Source organism: Colletotrichum orchidophilum (genome assembly GCF_001831195.1).
Source record: "Colletotrichum orchidophilum strain IMI 309357 chromosome Unknown Scaffold_183.1, whole genome shotgun sequence".
Taxonomy (NCBI): Eukaryota; Fungi; Ascomycota; class Sordariomycetes; order Glomerellales; family Glomerellaceae; genus Colletotrichum; species Colletotrichum orchidophilum.
The window spans coordinates 19,093-43,582 of record NW_019173139.1 but is presented as its reverse complement, the minus strand read 5'-3'; the positions used below and the strand labels follow the sequence as shown (position 1 = coordinate 43,582).

The 24,490-nt window shown below is 53.2% G+C and overlaps 6 protein-coding genes across 6 annotated transcripts; 3 read left to right on the top strand and 3 right to left on the bottom strand.

The window, feature by feature from the left end:
• Positions 1–1,340: 1,340 nt before the first annotated feature.
• On the top strand, positions 1,341–1,910 carry CORC01_13216 (uncharacterized protein; the record flags this gene model as incomplete). The annotated part of the gene is made up of 2 exons (XM_022624833.1): positions 1,341–1,613; positions 1,686–1,910. 2 exons carry the CDS (start codon positions 1,341–1,343, stop codon positions 1,908–1,910), a joined length of 498 nt encoding a protein of 165 aa, XP_022468656.1.
• Positions 1,911–6,693: 4,783 nt separating this feature from the next.
• CORC01_13215 (uncharacterized protein) lies at positions 6,694–8,027 on the top strand (the record flags this gene model as incomplete). Its single annotated transcript, XM_022624832.1, has 3 exons — positions 6,694–7,631; positions 7,691–7,780; positions 7,856–8,027. 3 exons carry the CDS (start codon positions 6,694–6,696, stop codon positions 8,025–8,027), a joined length of 1,200 nt encoding a protein of 399 aa, XP_022468655.1.
• A 6,159-nt stretch (positions 8,028–14,186) lies between these two features.
• CORC01_13214 (WD repeat domain-containing protein) lies at positions 14,187–15,692 on the bottom strand (the record flags this gene model as incomplete). Its single annotated transcript, XM_022624831.1, has 2 exons — positions 14,187–15,405; positions 15,475–15,692. 2 exons carry the CDS (start codon positions 15,690–15,692, stop codon positions 14,187–14,189), a joined length of 1,437 nt encoding a protein of 478 aa, XP_022468654.1.
• A 680-nt stretch (positions 15,693–16,372) lies between these two features.
• On the top strand, positions 16,373–17,185 carry CORC01_13213 (uncharacterized protein; the record flags this gene model as incomplete). Its single annotated transcript, XM_022624830.1, has 2 exons — positions 16,373–16,508; positions 16,593–17,185. 2 exons carry the CDS (start codon positions 16,373–16,375, stop codon positions 17,183–17,185), a joined length of 729 nt encoding a protein of 242 aa, XP_022468653.1.
• A 62-nt stretch (positions 17,186–17,247) lies between these two features.
• CORC01_13212 (uncharacterized protein) lies at positions 17,248–17,442 on the bottom strand (the record flags this gene model as incomplete). The annotated part of the gene is made up of 1 exon (XM_022624829.1): positions 17,248–17,442. One exon carries the CDS (start codon positions 17,440–17,442, stop codon positions 17,248–17,250), a length of 195 nt encoding a protein of 64 aa, XP_022468652.1.
• A 1,707-nt stretch (positions 17,443–19,149) lies between these two features.
• Positions 19,150–19,590, bottom strand: CORC01_13211 (uncharacterized protein; the record flags this gene model as incomplete). The annotated part of the gene is made up of 1 exon (XM_022624828.1): positions 19,150–19,590. The coding sequence occupies one exon, from the start codon at positions 19,588–19,590 to the stop codon at positions 19,150–19,152; it is 441 nt and encodes a 146-aa protein (XP_022468651.1).
• Positions 19,591–24,490: the final 4,900 nt, after the last annotated feature.

The window sequence follows — 24,490 nt, the reverse complement described above, 5'->3', positions numbered from 1 at the left end:
CATTCCAACGTGCTAAATAACGGGCGGGTACATCAGCCACACTGACCAAACATATTGCACCGCGCTGGCCGCGTGACGGCCTCTCAAAACGGCCCCCAGCCTTGATTTTCTTGCTGATCTGGAGAGTCTGGAACCTGTTGAGCCACAGCGATCGCCACACACGTCGCAAGCCATTTCGAGGGCGGCTTCTTGTAAGTCACAAATAGTGATGCCGAAATCCCGATGTTGCGCAAGTATTACTCATTCTTTTGCATTTCAATCCGAGAGAATTCTACGGCACAGAATGATCCCAGCAAGTTGAATCGTCCGATGAGGTCACACTGGTTGGATTCAATTCTCCCTAGAGTCCAAGCCGCGATGTGCTTGCTACACGGCCTGTTCGATCTAGTGGTCTCGGCCCTGTCACGAAGTAGCCTTGCAATTTCCTTTTCTCTGCCCAGAGAGCCGTCGCATTGGCATAGAATTTCCGCCAATCTTACACCAACAAGCCTAACCGCCAGCCAAAACCCAACGGCTGTCTACAGAAAGCTCGACAAACAGCTACCAAACGTGTTCCCTGCAGGGCAGGGCCAGGATCGTAAGCATCGCGGCCCCGGAAAGGCTTGTTTCAAACCTCAAGACTGGGGCGGTAGACAACCACATCCTATGAGAACCATGCTGGCCTGGCATTGCCTACACCTCTGGCCATAACCGCCCCGGTCTGATGACCTCACAAGGCTGGGCCAGAGAAGAAATGAACAGACTCGCGACAGCGTGCCACGAAGCCGCAACTCGGTGACGTTTTAGCCAGTCCGCCCTTGTTCCCTCCCTCCCTTTCCTTCGCGGTGCTAGGTGCCGTGGAAGTATTCTTGGCAGGGTCTCTGCGTGTGTACCGCCCCCGTCCTGCAGCAAAGTCTCGGGACTTGTGTGTAGTCACACATTCCTTCCTAGACCAAGGTTTCTTTCCGGGTATCGTTTGCCAAAACGGTAAGCCCAGTGGTTTAGTCAAAAAGTGTCGGCACATCCCAGCCGTGATCCAGACGCGTCTGCTGTGCTCGGCGGTGACGAGAAATCTGCAGGCCCAGGACATGCCCACCAAACCTGCTTTCCTACCGGGTCGTCATCCTGATGTGACTGTCCCCTACTGGTTCGTGTCGCACGACGTTTCTCGGCCTATCCTGAAGGGAGGTTGATAAATAGAGTACTATCATCTCTTTTCCGTCCGCTTTGCCTCTTCACCCACCGGACGACAGATCAGCAGACTTTTCCCGTGCGACAAACCCATCATCCCAAGCCTCTCCAAGCTCTCTCACAAAAGCCTCCGAGCCTATAGAAACAAACCGACACCTAATCACACCACGATGGCGATCGACCGTATTGTGCAATTCCTCCTCCGTGGAGCCCAGCTGGCTTTCGCAGGTATTGTGGCTGGTATCACCGGCGCTTACCTCCACGCAACTCAAAACACATCATCGTGGGACAATGGCCGTTACATCTACACCATTGTGGTGGCCAGTTTGTCGCTTCTCTTCGCCTTGATATGGCTTCTCCCCTTCTCGGGAAGCTTCATCCACTGGCCCACGGACATCTTCCTCAGCATCCTCTGGTTTGTCGCCTTTGGTCTGCTCGTCAACGTAAGTCATCATAACCCTCAACCCCCCCTTGTACCACAAAGTCTGTCCAGTTAAACTCACATGTCACCTTAGCTCATTGGTGACGGCTGTGGTCCCATCTTCGACTGGAGCAACGTCAGCCCTCGTGGTGATGCGTGCGGTCGTAACAAGGCCAACATTGCGTTCTGCTTCTTGTCCGCCATCGTCTGGCTCGCCTCTGCCCTTGTCGGCCTCTTCTGGGTCCGTCGTCGCGCCGCTGTTGCCGATAGCCGCCCCGCCCACGGTCGCCGCCGCTGGTACCGCTCTTCGCGCGTCTAAGCAACGCGTGCATACTTTCCGAATGGCCTGCGCAACTTGATACCCCTTAAACCATAGGTCTCGCGGGCTTTGCACCAGTCAAAAGAGATCAATGGGCAGTGAGATCGCTGTCTTTTCATGATATCCTATGCTCATCTCTACGATGGACGGCGGTAGTAGGAAGGAGTTGGACGGTTCACTGCATTTTTTGTTTCTTTTTTTGCTTTGTCAACACGAACCGTATGAGAGAATGAACGGCTTGACTCATGTCTTTACTGGATGATCTGATACCCGATAACGCCCAGCCTACAATATCATATTCCCTACTCTTAATATCACCCAATTACATTACCACTACAAAATAGTTAATTGCTGAATACCGTATTGGCGACAAATTTCTGTAATCTTTGCTTGTCACATCACCATGTGTGCGACTGGCCGTGTACACGAGATGTCACGGAAGGTACATTAGCAGCCCAGCTGCCAATAGTGTATCTTAAATCATACTTACGTTTAAGATGCGCACTTCGTCGTGGACGTCCATGTAAACATGATGGTCGATGCAGCCACACGTCAAGCCACACTCGAAGGCATCCAAATAATCCCTGGTAACCTTATTCCCGATTCAGAGTCCTTATCAGCTTTAGCATAGCGCTCTCACCACCCGGTTGCTGATAGCCGGCGCGAGGAAAAAGCTCCGCGGTCTTGGCAAATAGGGAATCCGGGGGAAGTGGGTCACCCGTCGGGGCCGCAGCCCTAGGATGTCCGGATGTGTCCCGCGATGTTTAGGGATGCCGACTGCAGCCCACTTTGGGCGCTGATGTTGTAACATCTAATCTCACACGCCTATAGAACAAGATCAAAGGCGAGTAATTTGCGTTCAAAATTGAGTGTAGGAGAGCGGCACACAGCCACACGGACGTCCAAACGACACGCATCTTTGCATTTGCTCGGGGGTTTTCCGCGCCATTTCGAAGCTTGCACATCTACTTGACAACGCAGTCTTGGCCGCCTGACGCTTTTCAGGTCGTTATGACGAGCACATGACTTATTTCTCCTTCGATGAGCGATTGGGATGTGTCTTGAGGTGATGTCGCCATCTACCGGCGGAGTTCGTCTATGAAGATCTGAATCGTCTCTGTCAACGAGCCTGCAGCAGTGTTGCTGACTGGGTGTGTAAAGTCTTCCATCGACGCTACACAAGCTATAGGATCGCAGGTGGCAGCTTTTCACTTTGAACAGGGTAGATCTAATTTGCTAGTTGATGAAGTTTGAAGCCTGTTTTACCATATCAACAACTAGGTAGCTGACGGATGAAGGCTGACGCATTAGTGCGCAATTGTTCCATCGAAATCCATAGTCGCGAGATATGTCGAATCGCGATCGCCATTGCCAAACCTCATGTTCAGATAAGGCCTCACTTCAACTATTCCTCTAGATCATTCGGATCACGTATCTGCACTAGTTGTCGAATTCATACGACGTTGCCACGACATTGTGTCAGAAGGCCGTCTCTAGAGATCTCATTGATGCGATGGAGCAACGTCGGGAGGTTGTGATAGACACGAAAGAGGCGATCACGGACGCTATGTCCTGGGAGACGGCTCAACCTCGCAAATGACGTACTTCTTGAGTGAATTGGTAACGAGGGATCAGACAATGTGGGAAGACTAGGCGAAGAAGTGCCGCAGCATCGAAGAAAATGTCTAGAGAAGGGGTGCAGCCGTTGGAAGCGAGATGAGAGAAGCGGGCAAATCAAGCTAGCCAAGTCTCACCAACCGCATTTTTCGACTCGAAGGCGAGCTTCTGTTACTGACCGCCTCCTGCTCATGCACGCCGCGGCCACCGCTTTGCCATCAGGTCGTTCCGAAAACAGACCTGTGCTCCACGACGAAGCGTTTGAGAAGAGGCGCTAACCACCCTTGAAATCAATCATTTCTGGCTCCTCGTGACCATCGATGGCCCATGGAATCTGCAGTTCTGGACCGTTCCAGACGAGAGGCCACAGACCGTGGCCCGTGTCTCGGGGCGTCAAGCAAGTTTCCCCATATTCTTACCTCGTCCAAACCGAACCCCCCCAAGCCACTGCAGCTCCCGTGAGCGGGGTCGGGATGGACCTTGGGCCAAGGAGAGGGAGCCATTATACCATTTGCAATGGAAATTACGTAGGATCCCGCCTCCGGGCTTCCCTGACAATAATGAGATCTCTCTAAATTTTCACGATCCGCGTTTCCCCCCAAGAGGAACCCGCGACGCCTGGACTCTGAGCGGCTGAGCAGAATTGGGTCCCAGACCGCTTTTGAACTACTGCGCCGTACCACCTTACCTTTACTCACTAGACTCCCCCAAGGTACCATGGCAGAGCTCACTTCTGGCACCGGTCGGGACCGCTTGTCTCGTAAACGTGTGGCTACCGGGGGTGGAGAGAGGGCGCGATATGCGGGAAGACGGCGTGTGTGGTTTTTTTTTTTTTTTACTTCCCACTAGCTTGGCGTCGAAAAAACAGGTCACGCATCAGGAAAATAGTGCGGGGGTCGGTCTTTCAAAAGGAGGGTTTGGTAGATCACTGTAAGGAACGGCGGCAAAGTTTACGAGGCCTCATAGTCTGTTGGGATGGGAATTGCGCAAACATCCGTTTGGTATGACCGAGTTTGGACGATCTTCTCTTTGATGGTAGGTTATTTTTGGAGGTTATTTGCAAAGGGGGCGGTAAGGGGGTTGGTTCTGCGTCTGAGTTCCTTGTCGGGATCTCCAACCCAGGACGGGGATGTCATGTTGTCCTTGTCGACTCTGTGTTGTCACTTTAAAAAACAAACAGAGACATGGAGGGGTAAGGTAAAGACTAACGAAAGGTCTAGCTACTTGGGCACAGGCAAAGATGTGGTGGCAGGCACAAGTCTCTGTATGTCTCACTCTCCCACCTCCTTCATATTCCTCCGGCTTCCTCCTGGTTGTCCGATGAGAGCCGCATGGCGTAATGCCCCGCAAAGCTGCTTGGAGGAGGGGTCGAGGGAGGCAATGGGAGGTCAGAGCAGGTTACATACAGCAAGCTAGCGCCACGGCTCGAGGAGCTGAGCATCTATGACCGCATTTTATGGAGTAAGTGACGCCACACGACGGACATCTCACACGAAAAACAACACCAAAGGGCGGCAGCTCACTAGCCACATCACAATTTCCCTCTATCCCCGCTCTCCAGTCCGGCGTCCAATCATGGAGCTAACGCCACACGCGGGGCGGCCCAGCCGAGCTTTCGTGCTGCGTCATTGGAGGGGGTTTTCTTCCCGTTGCCTTGGTTCTGTGGGTTTGAGCGGACCTCTGGCGGAGCATACGCTTTCGGGAACGTCAAACCTCGATCCATGTCACATCACTCCACACGGCTTCACCTCACCTCTCAGACCTCGCCCCAGGAACTTCGACCCGACGAAAAGCTCGGAGCACGTCTTTCCTCGTACAACCGCCACCATGGATTGCGTTTCTGCCCGGTTCTGGCTTCGTAGGGTCATTTGAGATCTCCGATGTCTCACAGCTCGTAACGTACCTTGTCAACCCGTGCTCAATGCCTACCTTACCTACTTGGAGTAAAGAACTTGGAGCTCGCTGAATAGGCTGTGAGACACGACGCGCGGCGGCCGGTCCGTCTCTCGTTTTGTCTCCAACGCTGCACTACCCCAATCAGATGCCAGCTCAGCTTGGCAACTGTGTCACGCTTGGATGAAACGGAGGGACGAACAGGAGCGCCGGGCGGAACAGCTAGGTACCTAGTTCTGAGCTTCCCCTCCTCCACCACGTGTGATTAGCGTACCTGAACGACGAGACCAAGTGCTCCAGTCCGAGCCAAAATGTACACGTCCCCAATTCTTCTCCATTGTCTTCGCCACATTTGCTGTTCATTTCGCAGCCCTATAACGTCACTAGCCACAGATCTTCATCCCTCTTGAACCGTCGTGACCCGCTGTTCCTTTGGCCTATGACGACGAATCCTTGACAAGTTACGTGCTATTGAGTCTTGGGAGCCCTCTCGATTGGGGACCCTGAGTACCTCCGTACCCCGTTCCCATGCCAAATGGGAGAGTCTCAAGAGGCAGAGCAAAAAAAGGCTTGACGGAAACAAGCGCAGTGTCACGCCAGACAATGGTCCTGGGTCGTCATCCAGCAATGGCAAACTGGGTCTAGCTCACCGGTACCCCATTGGCCTGGGGGTAGGCGGGTACCCCCGTCTCCCTCCGGAGCAGATGTACCGACGTGCTAGCCTGCCAACGCCTCACCCCGACTGGTTGGCAATTTGAAGCTTGTATCCCGAATGAGACAGCTGCGTCCAAGACCTATGACGATGTATGAAGTAAGAGCGCAAGCACGCCTCCTGCCGTCCCTCACCTCTGCGGTTCTCCTGCAAACCAACCCCATGCCGGCGTGTAGGGCATTGGCGCTGGACAGGCCTAGACAAGCAAGGCAAGCAGGCACGGTGATGCAGGTTCCTTGATTGTTGTCAGTCACAGCGTGGGCGTTGCAAGGGTGGAGAGAGAGAGAGGGAGAGGCCAGCCACGGGCTTGCTGGACCGGGATCGTAATTGTATGATCTACCAATGGGAAAAGGAATTTGGAGATGCAGCTTCTCGATGGCCTTTAATTCTATATAACCTCCAGAACCTCTCCCTCTCAGTCTGGTCTCGTTTCTTTTCTCTTCATCATAACACAAGATACCCAAACCAACAACCACTCTCACACCAACGCTCAAAACCAACTACCTCTTCTAACATTTATACCTGACTTTACTTGATACCCAGAACATCACATCGCCCAATATGTCTTCCATTGTCAACAAGGTCAAGGATGCTCTGTCCTCTGACAAGAAGCACGAGCAGCCCGAGGGAACTCACGGTCACCATGACAGCCGTATTGCAAACGCTGCCGACCCCCGTATCGATTCTGACCGTGACCACCGCGCCAACCCTGCTGGATCTGGTGCTTACACCGGCACGACTGGCACGACTGGCACGACTGGTGGCTTGACCGGCACTCACGGCACAACGGGCACTCACACCGGCACCACCGGCGGCCTCACGGGCTCCAACGTCACCGGATATGATGACCCTGATGGAGTTCACGGACCCCACAGCTCAAGAATTGCCAACAAGGCCGACCCCCGCGTCGACTCTGACCGCGACCACCGCGGTGCCCCAGGCCACACCGGTGCCGTAGGCTCCAACACACACACCTCTGGCCTCACCGGATCACACGCCACGACCGGTACCCACACCGGCACTACCGGCGGCCTTACGGGCTCGCACGGCACTACCGGTACACACGCCGGTGGTTTGACCGGCAACCCTGCTGGTGCTGGTCACCACACGACCGGAGCTCACTCCGGCACCTCCGGTCTCACTGGTACCCACGGAACCACGGGTCACACCGGTACCACTGGTGGCCTGACGGGTTCCAACGTCACAGGATATGACGACCCTGACGGAGTTCACGGACCCCACAGCTCGAGAATTGCCAACAAGGCCGACCCCCGCGTCGACTCTGACCGCGACCACCGCGGTGCCCCAGGCCACACCGGTGCTGTCGGCTCCAACACCTACGACTCCGGACTTACGGGTACCCATGGAACTACGGGCACCACGGGCACCACGGGCACCACGGGCACTCACACCGGCGTTGGCGCCACTGGACACACTGGACATGGCGCTGCTGTCGGCGGTGTCCACGGCACTGGTCCTGCTCCAGGAACCGCTGGCCCGTAAGTCCCCATCTCACTCCCTTTCTCTTTGGTGGCATCCCTCTCTAACATCTTTGCAGGCACAAGTCAGACTTCCTGAACAAGGCCGACCCTCGCGTAGACTCCGATCTTGACGGATCAAAGACCGTGGGCGGTAACCGAACCTTCCAGTAAGCGACACCACGAGCAGAAATTCCGACTCGGATTGTATGAGTGAAAAAGAGCTTGGCGGCTGACAACGCCAGGGATGGGACCTCGAGTTCTGCTGCCAAGGATCCTACGGACGCCGCTCAGGTACCTCCTTCCGTCCTTGCTAAGCACATTGGCGAGCCCGAGATTGCACATGGGGACCATGGACATGACCGTGTGAGACGTAACTCCAAGGTTTCTCACCAGGACACTCACCGCGGGTTGTAAAGAGGGGATTTGTTTTACTGCAAAGGATGAATGCAATGATACCTAGTACGATTGTACCATAGCGATATGACTGAATGAAATTATTTTCTCTCAAACATTTGGACTTATTCATGTTTTTCCTGTTGCGTATGTCCGATTGAGTGATGCATAAGTTAAACGTCGCCTAAGCTCAACCTGGTATTGATGGCAAACTGCTACCCTGTCTACCATAAATCCAAATTGCATCAATTTCCTATGTTGACCTTGACCAATTTCTTACTCCTTTCTTAACTGAATCTGGCCCTCCAATGCAATACCTAGATCGGGTCCATGCCATCCGTTGTGTTTAGGGCCTCTTTGAGAGGGAACATGATCCCGTTTTGGTCTCGGATACTACCTGACACGTGATGACATCTTCTTTTCCTCCTCTTCAAGGATTCTATTGCGTTTAGGCAATTGTCTCTCCGGCGGCTTTCAACCTCTCCATTTCAAACAATCTAGGCAGCGGCGTATCCATTTTCTTCTCTTTCACTTGAATAGGGATGCAAATTCGTTGGATGTCCATGAAACCCCAGTTGATGGCTCGGACCGCATTTGTGGGCGTATTTAGTACTTCACTTTGTCGTTGAACATTGCCATCTGTGTGGAAGTTTCCTTCGTCTAGTAGAAGACTTGACCTGTTGAGAGACGTTCTGGAGGATTTAGCGTGTGATTATCTCGTTGTTTCAACAGCCTGGTCTCGTTTTAATTACTACGCAGTAGGTTTGTCATAGGTGCTGCTTTCAGTCGACTGTTCAAAATCCAACTTCATATCTCAGCCAGAGGTGATTGAGAGCTCCGTAGCTAAAGCTGTTGCCCAAAGTTAACTCCATTCTTCAGGCGCTGTGCTGTCTTCAACGACGACTTTGACGGCCCATTAATTGCTAACAGCAATATTACTGCCGCACATGTCTCAAAGATTGAGGCTTTCGTGGCTGACCTAAAGTTCCCAAATATCAGCTGGTGCTTCGCGATCACTCTTAAGAGTTTCGTCCTCCACCTGGGTAAGGACAACTCGGATAATGAATTTGGCGCTGTCTACGAGCTCAAGTCTACTTCCATCATCATCTGCAACATGCAATACCCCTGACTGACAATGTGGATTAGACCGCCATGACTATCAGGGACAAATCAATATGAACCGACGTAGAATCATGGCATGCACGCGATCCAGCGAGAAGTCAATGATTGACCGGGATTGACGATCACCTGGCCGGCGTTGAACTCTCTCAGATCATGGTAAAGTTGGTAGTCGACGCCAAGACCGCTAAGGGAGAATGCAAACCCTAGAACCGGCGATCTCACATCCATTCAGCTTCTTGCAAGCCGTAACACTAGAGACGATTTGCCCTATCATCCAGAAGGCCTTACCTAACTATCATGCTCGCTTTGAGGCGTCTTTGGGCGTTACAGTGTTGGGACTCGACATCATCACTGGGCGACCTGGCTGCTCCGATGAATACCAAGCAGCCGGTCCAGTAGACACTGAATCTTACGTCATGTGCCTATCAACTCTTGGATTAGGTCTGTATTTCACTCGCCTCACAAGAACGGCCCACAATCGACCTTACGCCTCGGAAAGGCTTCTTGTATTCCGGGGTATAACCCCCGGAAGCAAATTCGGACTGAGTTTGGTCTCCATTATCTGGTGGGCAGCAACATGCACCCCGACCTCGAGTTCGCCTGTGGCGAAAATGTCGGCCTTAGCCGGGGAAGTTTTGTCAGGGAGCACAATCCTGGAGTTCACATGCTTTTTATGAAGCAGTTTAGCTCAGCCTTTATCCATTGCCAGCGACATCAGCGGGCAGCGTGGCTGTTGTTTCGAGAACCCGTGTAATCAATCTCGGCCGCGGCTTCACTAGGGAGAAACGGCACCCCAAAGTCCTCTTCACTCCGTGTACCTGGGCAGAAGTGCTTCTTGGCAACCGTGGGTGGCATTCATGTCACACGTCCAGTGGAGAAGCCCAGCGAAGGCACAAGCAGAAAAGGGATAAGAAGTTTAGGGACGAATATATCTAGGGTGGCACTCCTGGCAGACCATGGACTAGACGAAAGCTCCTAAGCTATTGAAAATCTATGAGCAGTTATAAGTAATGGTCGGTTGGCCATAATCACCGCTAGTGAGAGGGCAACCATGGTGGCTTGGTAGGTAGATGGTTAGACCGCGCAGTGTAAATTGCGATGATCGTGTTGCCAAGTGCTGGGAGCTTTTTGTTGATATTTGTCTATATTCTCGTTTTTTCTACCAAGCGGATCAGGCATCAGTCGACACAGAGAAACCAAGTTGAGAGGACTCGAAATATCACTTTGAATATCGCCGCTCCTCTCGCAGCCGTTCTAAATAGAAATTTCAGAAAGGATTTTCATGCCTCCGCTGCCGCCGCCGCCACCATGGCCTCTCCCATTATTGGCCGCTGGCGATGGCTCTTGCCTCCCCAGCGGAATAGCTTCTCGTCGAGGCGGACGATCCGTTGACCATCGCTACCTCCCGAAAATTCCGTGGCCAAATCTCCCGCTTCTTCGCGTGCGCCGACCCCAAGCGAGAACGTTGGTCGGCTTGGGTTGACTACGTCACGCAGGCTCCTGCTGCCAAGAAGTCCTCACCCGAACTCGCCATCCTCTTTCAACGCAGCGCTACGCTGTCTGTCGGTTGCCTCCGGGTGGAGACATTGGCTAGGCCGATGCTGAGAACGTCAAGGCCAAGGCCCAGCCGGAGGCCTGCGACGCCTCCGTTGTCGCGTCGGCTGCTGAATGCGTGGCAATTGCTAATGCCCTCGCTCATAGATGGCCAGAGGCATTGAAATGTGCGCTACTAGAAAACTGAAATCCTGCAAATTATACATAGCAGGCAAGAATGCCTGTCAAGCGCTATAATGGCCTTATAAGACTATTCGAGAGAGGAAACTTTTACTTCTATATCCTCTTTTATTTTCCCTAACATATTCAATTCCAGATTCAATAGAAAGTAGAAACAAAGAAGGAGAGAACACGAGAAAGTAAATAAAACAGAAAGAAATAAGAAGAGATAGAGTCACAATAAAGGGAGACGAAGAGGAAGGGAGAGATGGCGATTATTGTTTGCTAGAGATGTACAACAAGACAACTAATGTGGAACATATTTCTGCGTCCATGTCAATCTATATTGCGCTGCTGGCTGGGAGATTGATAAGTTGGCGGCCACATTCCTTCCGGGTGAATGCTTCTCAGAGCAGATCTAGCAGGCTGAGTTCCCACTGGCCAAGGCAACGGAGTCGACTGTTGAAGATTCGATACTCCAATCCGTCTGCAGCGAGACCTCTTTCTACGGAACAAACAGGCAGGGCCCGATGTGCTACAGTTCGAACTTTCCGAGTGATCAACACTTTCCTCTGTACCGAACCATTCATACATCTATGTACATACTAACCAAGACTTTCTCGGGCCGTTTAGCATATTGAAGCAGCACTCTACACCTCGTGAAAAGATGAACACCAAAAATAATCAGCAAAGGCAATTTCTTCAGTGACTCGTCGACCTTTGCCTTCAGAGATGGACGCCGTGGGATCAATATTCTCTAGTGCCCATTCAGAACGCCGATGAAGTAGATGACTACCAAGTGCTAGATATTGTCGGGGCTCGGAGTGATGTCAACCTAGCTCTCCTCCGGACCCGTGCCTTTAGCGCCAGGTGGATGCCCGACGGCCCGGAAGCCTTGTCGCCACCCGGAAGGTTCTGGCCGGTTCACCAGGGAGGCGGTCACACAGCCGATGCACTCCTCAACTTCCGAAACCCAAATTTGACAAGCACATTCCCATTATCCTATCATGGTTCTACACTGGCCTCCGCTGGCCCCCACCCCCCACCTTCCGGTTCATAAGGTAGGTACCAGTATCAATATCTCACAACTACTATCAAAGCGCAGTCCCCAACGGAGACGCGCTTACGCGGACGCACGCGACGTCGGGAAAGGATCTGCGCTAGGAATAGCAAGCTAAGCCATATATCAAGCAGCTCGCGGGCGTCCGCGGGCTTCCGGAGGAAGATCTCCAGTCACCCATCCAAAAATGACTCTTTCCGGGGTGTCGGATGTCTGTATCCCGAGCTTCGAATCCAATACTACCCCGGCAGAGCTCCGAGAGGAGGAGGAGAAGGAGGAGGAGAATATGACGTCCCCTCGGGTTGTAGCACCGACCTCTTACTTCAGCCCGCCACTCGTACCTACTCAACCACGATCTCGATACCATGGCCTCCTTTCCCTCCTATCCGCGCGCCCGCTTCCTTGAGTCGAGAGCCCCAGGGCTGGCGTTCGTAGGAAGTATTGCATCTAGAACGGCCGCCTGGAAGTGCGCCATCGAAAGGGAAGTGGGGGCCCCCAAAATGATGTTTTGACGCCGTCGGTAGATCCTTTTGTTCGGCGCTGGGCGGGAGAGGCAATCACACCTATTCCTAAGCAGAGCCCCCCCTGCATTGTCCGCCTCGTGCTTAGTAGGGATGAACAGACCGGTCAGGGGAGGATAGTTCGTGGAGCTGGACGGAAAGAGATGTCTAGCGTTTGTCTGGTTGTAGCAAAGCCGGGCGCAGACGGTTTGGCCTGCAGGAAAGCGAGATCATGTGAGGGCTTGGGATGGTCTTGGGATGGTCTTGGGATAGGACGAGTGGCGCATTAGGGCGAGGAAGTTCGCAGGGCATGGTGCACAGTCGGCGAGGTTTGGGCGCCATAGCGCTATGTGGGCTAGCACCGTCATCTTTGCAGTAGAGCGTATTCCACGGACATATTCGCCGAGCGAGAACCAATGAATCACAAAGGGACGACTAGCTCTTTGGCCGAAAGGGATCTGGGTGGATGAGAGAGCCTGCCACCATCTTATCATCTCGCAACAGCCCGGGCCCATGAAATGCTCGATGCCGTTGAGCCGCTAAGCCGTACTGGCAAAGTCGGATAATGTAGACCAGAACCGTCAGCTTTGATGTTGAAGGAGACCCCTTGCAGTTGTTGCGAACCATCGGGTTCCTCTATTTACACATCTGAGCTTCGACATCCCCGTCTGCCCGCCAGGGCTGATCCGACGATGGTGCTGTTCTGGATCGCCTGTTAAGCTAGGCTTGCCAGGATCGCCAACCCCTGATGGTTCACCCCTGCCGCGTCCGAGGTTTTGCTAATTTGCCCATCCCGATGCATTTGAGCAGCCTAAGAAGAAAAGAGCTTAATTGCATGGCCCAAATTTGGCGTGGAGGCCGTCCTCCTCCACAACGAGTAAGATACGTTCTGAGAACCACGATGCTGGGACGGAGCGGGAGCTAATGCAGGAGGTCGAAAAAGGCGGCGGGGAAGCCTTCCGGCGTGCCCAGCTGGCCTTGGCCGCCGCGGCCGGGGGGTCGGTAGACTGGGAGCTCTAGTGCCGGGCGAATGACGGAGGAGAAGGGCGACGCAAGGTGAAATAGACCTGTTCCAGCTCTGCACTTGAGATGTGAGGTAGTCAAGCGATGTAACAGCACTACACAGAGTGTTCCCATGGTCAACGGATTGACTGAGGGGGTGCGCAGTCAATAAAGGGCTATCGATGCATGGACATCTGAGCGGTGATGATCTGAGTGATCCCCACAGGGCGATGGAGGTATAAACGATGGAAGCCGCGACAAGCATGAAATGCCGATGATGTTGATGTCGGCAACTCAAGGGTGTAACTAGGCCCGCTACTTTCCGTCGTCGTCGGTCTGTTCTCAACACAAGGTCGCGACGAGTTTTGCGTCAAGCATGATCGCCAACTAGCCTACCACGTAGCTGAACAACAGGGCGAAAGAATGTAACCCCCACGACTACTAGGTCTCCGTGGAAGTGGCTTTTGACCTTGGCAAGTTGACGCACACCCCTTCTATTCGCACGTCAAAGTCTGAGTTGACACGCAAGGGGAGGCTTGCAGGCTACGCATCGTAGAGACGTGATGACGAGTTTCAGCCTCCTAGTATCGCGCAGATGCGGATTCCCATGCCCGTGGAAAGGCTAAGGAGTGCACTCCGCACGGCCTCGAGAAGATGCCTAGACGCCAATGCTCCCGGCGATGTGGAATACGAGGCACTCGCTTCGGGTTCCCTCCAGGGCCTCACAATGAGGCTAAATGAGGTGTTTTGCATCGGTAAGGCGTATTACGAAGCCAGACGATATCAAGTGAACGTGATTTGCTTGCCCATGAGGCTTCTAAAGGCGTCATCTAGTGCTTTGCGCTTGCGGCTTCTTTCTTCCTCATTTGCATCCTGGGGATCAGGGGTATCGTCATCGTCCTCGGATCCTGGCAGCCGGGGCATCCAACAACGTATCTGGCCGTCCAAGTGAGCCGTGTAGACGGCTCCAAAAGCGCTCCCGCCACCCATTATAGGTCCTTTTTGGAGACCAGACCCACCACTGCCACGCCATACCATACTCATGGTGCGATTCTTGACATTCAGACCACTGCCCTGGTGCCCAGTCGCTGCCGACGGTCCGGGCACACGTAGACGCGATACCAAGGTGCCCTCGTGTAAGTCCATGACCAGGATCTCTTGTTCGTTGGGGTAAAAGAGAAGATCCCGACGTGCTGAGGTCAGTCGAGCGGGCGTGACGAACATGCTTACGGCCTTTGGCTGTCGATTCTGTATCATGGAACCAAAACTAGCTAGCGTATTTGCGCCAGTAGCAGCATCCCAAACACGTATTCGACGATCCAAGCCGGCTGATATAATGTACTTGCCGTCGTCGGTCCAGGTCAAGCCGTTGACACCCTCGTTGTGAGCTCGAGCTGAGCTGCGGAAGTGAGGCTCATGTGCCCAATCGAGCCCAGAAGCCATGGCATGGTCGAAGCGGTGTAAGACACCAAGGCTGTCCTCCTGGTCGAGCTGGCCGACTAAGCCAGAGGCGCGCCTTATGTCCCAAACACGAACCTTACCGTCGACATGCCCGGTGGCAAGAGCGTGCTCGTGACGGGGACTCCAGGCTGCCGACAAAACAGCACCCCCATGAGCGACCAGCGAACGAATTGACGATCCTGACTTGAGGTCGATCAACCGAACAGTTGAGTGCTGGGTTGCGCACGCAACTAGGAGGTGATTGGCGATGGGGCTAGTAGCATGAGTGTAGATGTTGGCATTGAGATCAAAGTTGGCGGACACAGTCATCCGCTGGGTAGACCAGAGCTTGAGTGAACGGTCAAAAGAACTGGAGAGAAAGGCCTCGTTGTCGAAAGGGTAGAAATCAAGATGAGTGATGCCATGCTTGTGCGTGTTCGCCTCGTCTCCAGTAGACCGGGCAATATTGGCTATGGGCTTGAAGACGTGGGACGCATGAGGGTTACTCTCTTGATGAAGGTCCCAGAGCTTCACAGAGCCGTCTGCACCACCGGAAAGAAGTCTGCCATCAAGTATCAGGTGTTAGATAACACGGACCTATGGCACAGTAGACGAATCAAGAAGTACTTACAGACGGCCGTCAAACTTGTCCAAGGCCAGTGCATTGACGCCAATGCGGTGAGCCCAAAAATTGACATGGCGACCCGCTTCTTCGGGTTCGGCGCCCTCTCCGTCGAACCGGTGCTGCGGAGCAGCGGCAAAGGATCGGACGAGCCCCGACGTGGTGGCTCGCGCAAAGCCATCCGGGCTCAGCTCACCTGTTGAGCGGGCAAGCAAACGGGCCTGCATTCATCTGGAACTGGGAATCGAAGCAGAAAGATAATTTCCAACGAGACGTGCTGTCACTTGTCTCTGGGCGAGCTTGATGTGGTTTAAGAGTCGTCAAGTTTGATGAGGCTTAGACGGACGGGCGGATGAGGTCGCTCAAGGCAGTCGTGATGATGTCAGCAACTTCTGTCCAGCGTAGCCGTCCCCTATGGTTGCCCGTAGATTCCTTCTTCAGGTGCGTTCGTCCACCTAAGGTACCTTACCTTAGGTAAGAGCTTGGTACCCAAGGTGCCTAGGCAGAAATGGGATGCGTGTCTCGCCATTGGCCAGCCCACTGACTGGGACCCATTTTTCAAAACCTTCACTCTGAGGCTGGTCAGTCAGGACATTCCTGCCCGATCTGAAATTGAATTAGAAGGTGCGAGGACTCCATCCTGCCACTCCTGTGACCTCGCAAACTCCTCAAGACATGTTGCCTTTGGCTACCTTGGCCATCGCCAAATCTCTCTCATCGCCCACGAGCCGAATCGTTGTTCTGGGAGCACCATACCGTTAGCATTCATTCATCAAGGACCGCCTCTTCGTTGCTCGGTACTTTCATCCACACAGCGCGCCTGCGTTTTTGCACCCCGACTTCCGTTGACCGACGACGACAACAAATCTTCCAGACCTACCATATTAAAATCATAGCCCAAGTTATCATGGAATCACAACCAGCAGAAAGTCGTTCTGACAACAACGACCATTCTGATGCACATGATCCCGAGCTTGTTCAGCGTCCAACAGAAGAAACAAAGCGGTCGCAGAGGCATGCCAACGTTTATGATGCTGTTGCAGGTGAGTATAAACCAGCCCCAAGCTATTCCACCTGAACAAGTACCAACTTAAGGCTAGGAAGAATCAGATTTGATACCGCATTAGATGCTGCTGTTCGGGATGAAAGGACGCCTCAAGCCAACTCAAAACCGCCTAAGCTGACTAGACATCCCATCAACGCTTCCGCGTTAGCCCCAGAGGAGGTGCTGTTCCGCCGCAAATCAGCACCCGAACGCTTTGCCGAGTTCGATGTCTACATGGCACATGACCGGAACCTGGCAGACGGCGGCCGTACATCCCTGCCAGACTCTGATCTTCTCAAATCAGTACACACTTATGCGAGCTACTTTTACTCTGCTCTTGGCGGCCCCAAGCGCATTCCTTCATACCAAGTCGGCGCTCGCAATATTGACGAGAGAAGCATGGACGAGTCGGCGTTACTCGCCTTGGGTATTCTGCTCGAAGAGGCAGGCAGAGACGTCTTGGGAAGTCAAGGAGACATGGTTTTCACGGAAGGCCTTGAACTGCCTGCAAACGCCGACGTAACGACTCAAGAGCCACACGCTGCTAATAACACGCCAACTCATCCTATGCATGGGCATGCGGGCCGGGAGCTAGCCCTTGTCGGTTTTGCTGACGTTGGTTCATGGAAAAGAGCTTCGAAAAGACAAAAACTGAGCGATCCCGATAATGTCTAGGCCTCTCCAAGTATCTCACTTTCCGAAATGCTGGTTCCAACACTCCACGCGCCAAACCCTTGTCATAAGTCACTTGGTGGTACTTTTGCTCCTGGCAACCGTTGCCAGCGACCCGGAAAAGAATGGATCTTCATTAAGCGACCGGTGGGCAACCGAGCCACGGCAACTCGGCATCCGGTACTCGCATCCACGAGGGCACCCTTCGACTCACACAGCCTTGTCCATTGTTTGCTACTGCAAGAGAGAGCAGCAAACATATCAACCACAAGATACATGGCAATCTTGACGTTGGCATTTGGGCGTGATAAGCGACAGCCTATCCCAAGGATAGCTGAGCTCAGTGCGCCTTTCTATACTAAAGTACATAACGAGCTAGCCGCCAACGCCCGAGCCTCTACCAACAACCACATACTAGGCTCTGAGCAGCCTTAAGCGGCCTCGAATCATCAGTTCAGGAAGGGGCTGCTCAGAGCTCCGCAAGCGCTCAGCGCCTGAGCACGTTGCGTATTGCCCCTTGTTCGCTCAAGAGGTGGAAACAAGCTTACCAAGCCCAATGCAGTTGTGTGTCCTGAGACGTCTGGGAACTTCTCGTGGGTTCCTCTTTCCCCTTGTTTATGGCTAAATATGGAGGAATAAACCACGTCGTGGCCAAGCCCAATGAAGTTTGTTGGAACACATGCTTCGCTTAGCAATATACCCTGCGAAACTACCATTACTCGGAGCGGAAACTGAAAGTTATTTGCCATATACTCTCGGCACCAGCCATACCCACCGGTTTGCGCGCCAGCCGTCTGTGGCCAACCGCTGTTGTACCACGTCATCTACGCTTGAGCGAAGTTTGGCGAATCAAGGCAGCTCGCGACTTCAGGCGCCGTATTGTTTAAAGGTCTGACTGGACGAATGACCCTTCTCCATGCTCCGAGGTGTAGGAGGTACAAGGGGAGCAGCCTGGAGTCATTCACGATGTGACTGTCGTCGGTATAATCAGAGATGAGTACGAGGAAAGGAAGGAATTTTCCTTTCATTGCTTGACCTGGTGACTAGATAACAGGTCAGAGCAACAAAACGAAAACAAATGATTTCGATATTGATTCGCCTGTACACCATTGGCAGCCTTCTTCCGCGGATCGCATACCTCGTGTTGATAACCAATGGCCATCTATGTCGAAGTCCGTACAGCATCAGGCCTGACCAGGAAAAGTGCGTAGATGTCGCACTGATATTCTTGCGCTGATGATAACCTCTTTGCCAGACAGGTGGGGCATGCTCGCCCGCTGCAGTAACAACCCCTGACAATCATCGGTGCTCACCGGCAAGTTCACATGACAACGGTTCGCAAATCGTATGATCTCAATGTGAAGCGAAAGATTCCATCTTGGCGACAACGGCCGACTCCCCGACTCGCGTGGGCTGCATTTCTACAGACCGTCCTCGTCTGGGATGGCGATGGATATACCACAGGGCGTTGGCTAAACAAAACAGAACATGATACCAAAGTATGAGGAAAACAAAGGATCAGAATATATTGTCCGCATCAAGCTCAACAATTGTGGGAACATCTGTTCTGGCAGGAGGGCCAATGACAATACATCAAGTCTCACGGACGCGAGCTTACTAAGCAATTCTGACTGACTGGCACCCCACTGACTTAGTCGCATCCAACGTACCGGACCGGAATGGAGGTTGGCACGGATCTAGGTGTCCGGTTACCGCTGTGGGGGTCTCATCCGGCAAGTTGCCCGATCAAATCACCCGCTCCGAGAGTTCAACGGTGACGGGGCCAGACTCTATTTTCGCGGCAAATATCAAAGAGTAGCCACAGGCTCTGCACACATGCATGTCTGTCTGTCATCAAAGTCCTATGACTCGTTGGGCATATCATACAAGGCCTCACAACCATTCTGCTCGCACATTTGGTCATATTCGCCAGCTTTGGACCAGACTGAAATTATCCAGAAAACTCATCAGAAGTGGTTGGTTCTGAGAGATGCCGAAGTGCAAGTCCCACGTCCTCCCAGTACACAACCAAGAGGAAACGTCAATTCAGCTTGGCGTAGATCGACCAGGGCTTTGGTGGAAATCGGAAATCGGAGATCGGCTTGACTCCTTTGGAAGAAAAGAAACGTCAGTTCTGTGAACTCTGAGCCTCCGAGCCTCTGACAAACTGGACAAGACATGGTCTTGCTCTTGCTGCCCGCCTCAGCTGTTTGCAGGGCGTGCACTGCAACGTAACAGTCTACGGATAACAGAACCCCTTTTCGGCGCCCGCTATATGTGAACTGGAGCACGAAAATTTTGCCTCTGGCGGCGACACTAGGCCGGCGGAGATGTGTTTGGGGGCACACTATCAGAACAATGCATTGTTCCGCCCTTAATAAAAGAGGGAAGTCGGAAACGCCGTTCATGGTTGTGGTTGGGCATCGAGATCAACATTCGTCGACCTTGCGACGAAAGTTAGTTCGACCATGTGCAGCCCGCTTTGACCGCTTGACAGTCCTCGCACAGCAGAACCCTTTGGCTGCTTGATGACATTTCCAACCTAGATTTGCAACATTCAGGCATCAGGCTCAACTTGGGAATTTGATCCATCCCTGAGGGCCACGCGATTTGCAGGGGGGCGTATCACAGTTTCGGTGTCGCTCTCGTCATGTGACCGTCGATGCAACGGTACACCAATGTCGTAGATGGCAGCCCAACACTTGTGCCAACCAACAGCTTCTTCGACCCGCATGCATGTACCGACCGCAAGCAATAGCTGCATTGGGCAAATAATTACTCAGGGAGGGAGTGGCAATGGCCGCGAAGGAACCCAAAGACGGGCCGCGCAAGTTTGAAAAGATCTTCGGATATGACAACTATCGACCGGAGGCGAGGCGATCAGGCATGTCGTGCCATCCATTGTCGCGGGTGCCATACGCTACTAGCCGTCGCCGACAGCATTGACAGCGCCGCTTTTCCGCCGAATTGCTGCAGCGGAGACCAATATTTTGTTGAAGAATATCCGTAGCACGGTGGGTCGTTTGCAAAAAAAGGGTGCGCGTCGTCACCGCCAGAAGAGTCGCTATCCTGGCCCAGTGCCAGGATCTCCTTTCTAGCTGAAAGAAAAAGGAAGCAAAGGAAGAAGCGGAGCACCCCCGACCGAACTGACAACTGTCTGGGTCAATGGCTACCGTCTTCTAATTCCATGCTCACCGACAGCCCACCGATGGACCCAACCTCATGTCCAGGATCTCGCCGTGGCTGAATGGAGCAACCCCCTTCATTATGACGGTGGCTTAGTTTCAGCTTCTGGCTAAGCGACCACTTGATCTTAGTCTCGGGGGTTGGAACGGCGGTCCAACCTTCTCGAGCTCTTGGCCCCGAATCTAAAATGGAATCTGTGTCCAGCAAGGGAACCCCAAAAGCATTATTCGACGGGGAACTGAGTCGGCCCGCGCGCTCTGGAAGCTGGGCGTACCGAATACACGGTAGCATCCGTATGCATCCGCAAGGTGTCTACGGATACTCCACTTGACTACCAGCTACTGTGACTTTCTTGACCGACAGACATGTCATTGCGACTGTGGTGAAAGTCACGTTTACCGGCGCTTTCTGAGACGAAGACGACCACCATCTAGATCAGCTAGCAGGCAGTACGGCTGCTATTCAAAGACACAGCGCGCTCCTCTCCCGTTGCGGTGCTTGCCTTCCCGCCTATGGCGCCGCCTCCGAAATTTCGATGCCATTGGATGTGAGAGCCCCAATGCAGCTCGGGATGATCGACGCAGTACCAGCCGAAAAGCACTGTCGCAGCTCAAGTCGCAAAGCCTGTTCCAACGACCGTGTCTCGACTAGCATCTTGCACACATGGAACTCGCAAGGGAACTACCGGCCGACGTCTACTAATTTGACCGGTCAGGACGACCAATATTGATCCTTGGTCTCGGTGCGACAGTAATGGTCTGATTAAAGTGCGCAATCGGAGAAGGGATCAAGCTTGGACCAAGGTCGATGATGTTAAACGGCCAACCGAGGCTCCGAAGTGCTCAGGAGTCAGGCCAACCCAGGCCAACTCAGGCCAGATGCGAAGGTGTGATCGCTCGTAGGCAGCCCAGGGAACCAGCTCGTAAAAACACGAGTCCTTGCGGGGTTGCTGTTGAAGTTCGAAGGCATCTTGACACAAGGTTTGGAGGACAAGTCCTGTGCACCGCAGACCGAAAGATCCTGAGAACTGACCAAAACGAGGGGGACCCGGCGGGTCTGCAATGCCTAGGGAATCGCATTCCAACACTCACCTATCCGTATCATGGGTGTTAATCCTCGCCTCTCAGCCGCAGCTGTGTATCCCGCCATCAAATCGCACTGCTACTTTCAGAGTATCTACCAATAAGCTATCGGATATTGCAGGGAACAAAGCTGGTTATATCCCTGGGTGGTAAGCCCTCTAGGGCTCAGGCAATCCCTCGGGTAGTTTTGGGCTGAAAGGAAACCTTCTGCGGCAACCAATGCTGGCTGGCCTCAAAACGAGAGTGCGAGAAACAAAACAGCACTAGGTACGTCCAGTACTGGCGCTCCTATGATATCAGTGCAACATATCTTCGCTCATTGTACGTATCCGTACGGGTACTTTGTATATCTCACTCTGACGGCCATCCACCCCGCCCATTACGACCTAAGCCATAATCGGCATGGCGGTTCTTCTCATCGTCAATGTTCAGATGTCATTTTCGATAGACCGGCCGCCAGCACGACGGTCGTATTTCGTGGAACGAATTCGTTCTGACGCACCAAGCCGACGCCTGCCGCCGCCCGATGAAAGTGAAGACCAGGCTTGCGTCTTATCTACAACGTGTTGAATCTTGCGACATTGCCGCCTGTTTCTCACAAACACCCTAGCAAACCCTGGTAAACCTTCGTCTCCAGTCGGTGGTGCGCCAATCTCCGAACCTCCAACATTTCCCCGGGTTGCTCTTTTTGGCCCTTTGGAAAAGCGACCGTGCCAGTCAGAATCGGAGAAGAAGCCAACTCGCAATCACCGATACTGGTCCAAGGCTTGCTCCCGAAGGTGGTGCTGGCCGGGTATGCACGTCGCCTAAGTGTGACGGCTCCCGCTCAAGTCATTAGTCTTCACAGATATCGTCTCCTCATGGTGATGAACAATGACTGCGTACGAGGCAGTCACGGCTAGTTTCGGGAAAGCCAGGAACAGCGGTAGGCGTCGCGGAGGACAGACTTCGTTCATCAATGCGACTATTGAAGGTGAACCCTGTCGATCCTCCAACTAGATTTGTTCCCCGCATTCCGCGTTCCATGGAAGCCAGCCACGTCCTCCATGGCCACGCCTTGTAGTTCCCTGACCGCCCAACGGCTGCTTCGCATTTGGTCGAGCCGCTCTCTCTGCGCACAGTTTTGAGACGAGATGAACAGAAATCTAGCTTCCGTCTTCCCCGGCGCATCGCGCCGCGCTGTTGCCCCTACAAGGATACATTTGCGGACATCTCTGCTACAGGCTTCTGATGGTTGTAGTCTTATCGTCTTGTCTGTGACGATACTGTGTCCTGTTTTTGTATAATGAAGGATGCAATCTCGAAACCTCACGGCGGGTTTGTGCTCGGACGTTTGCCCAGGACCCTACCTATCTGGCGTGCTTGATGCAAAGTTCATAATACCGCCGCATTGCTCTGCTGCACGGCTTCCTGCAGCTAAGCACACGGACGTTGATAGCAAGTCGGCAGGCTTATGCTACAAGGAACAGCCTAGCAATGCAACCTCCGAGTCAAAATCACCCCATCCCCGATACTGCGGTGTCCGCTACGAATAGCTTCGATGGCTGTTATTGTGCAGCGTCTGCCTATGGCGGCTACTTAGCACCTAGGCAACAGGGTAAGCCGGAAAATCCGTCAGTCACGCTGGTGCAGAGAAGCTGAAGCCATGCCTGATAATCTCATCGAGGGTAAGGATTCGACAGCTTTGCACCTGCGCCCCAGAACCTTACTTGGCGATCATGGCAGCTCGAGAGGAAAGCTGTTGTACGGATACAGTCAGCACACCTCACAACAGATCACACACCATTCCCTGGACGAGGACTCAGGGGCGAGCGGCTGTCTACTCTATCCTCTAACGAAATGAGGAAATTTGACCTCAAACTTGCTGATACTGTGGGGGTTAAAGACTAACAGCTTTCTGCTGATGAGACTTGGAACCCATTGCACACCAGCCGGCTGGACGTATGACCATCGTCGTTAACCACACCGGTCCACTGATAGTCGTTAGAGCCCGCAGATCAAGAACTCTACTCACTTCCGCAGGCTGCAAAAGGCGGTGACTGATTCGCAACCTATATCGCTAGGCGGCCGCGTCCTCCTGAGGGAATCTCTCAGATACGAGGCGAAGTTGGATGCCATAAGACAACGAACGCTGACGCCTCGCTGTGCGAGGTCGTATGGGCTCACGTTTTGTGTTACCTGCACAGTCAACGGAGAAACCAAAAACCTCCAGTCATTGATATAGCAAGCAGCGTTTCTTGAACATTATGCGAGTCGCCTATATACCGGAAACCTCCACCGACGAAGTGATTTCATCTCGAGGGGCCTAGCCAGGAGGTATCCTGCCCAGCATTGGTGTCGGAGACTTGAGGGGGCATAAGGCGCTTTGGACGGAGCGAACTCCGACATTGCTTTACCAGCTCAACCGCCTTGCCCTTGTCCATCAGAGACTGCGCTCGGTACTTTCAGTCCCATGAGAGGTTGCAATCAACGAATCTCGCTGCAAATGCACTCTAAGACAGACATCACTAGGCTCTGATCTGTCTGATATCAACAGCGGCAGAGGAGAAGAGATGTATCACAAGTCTTTGTGTTTGTCGATGAAGGGTTCCTAGGGAAAGCCTCGTGGAACCCCTGTTATATAATTCGCAAAGAACGAAGACCTCCTGTTACAGCCCTTCGACATATATCTCGAGGCACATTTCCATAGTTACTTGGTGCCCCCTTCGGACGCAGCTCCATGTCACGGGGTCGCATTCACCTTTCAGAGACTGCTGTCGGACATTTATTGAGGCGGTTCGACTGCCACGGGTGCTCCCATGACTCCCGACAAGGAAATGGAGAAGCCGACAGCCCGCCCAGGGAAGAAGCTTGAATACGTTTCGGTGGCGTAACGGTGTTGCAAATTACCCTTCTCTGCAATGAACGGCTGCGCATTAGCGGAAATTCATGAGATGACGACTGGGACGGGCAACTTTGACTGTTGGCATGGCTATGACGACAGCATCGGCGAAAGATTGTTTGCTGGAGAAGCACACCGCTTGCATGCTGCCTTTATTCC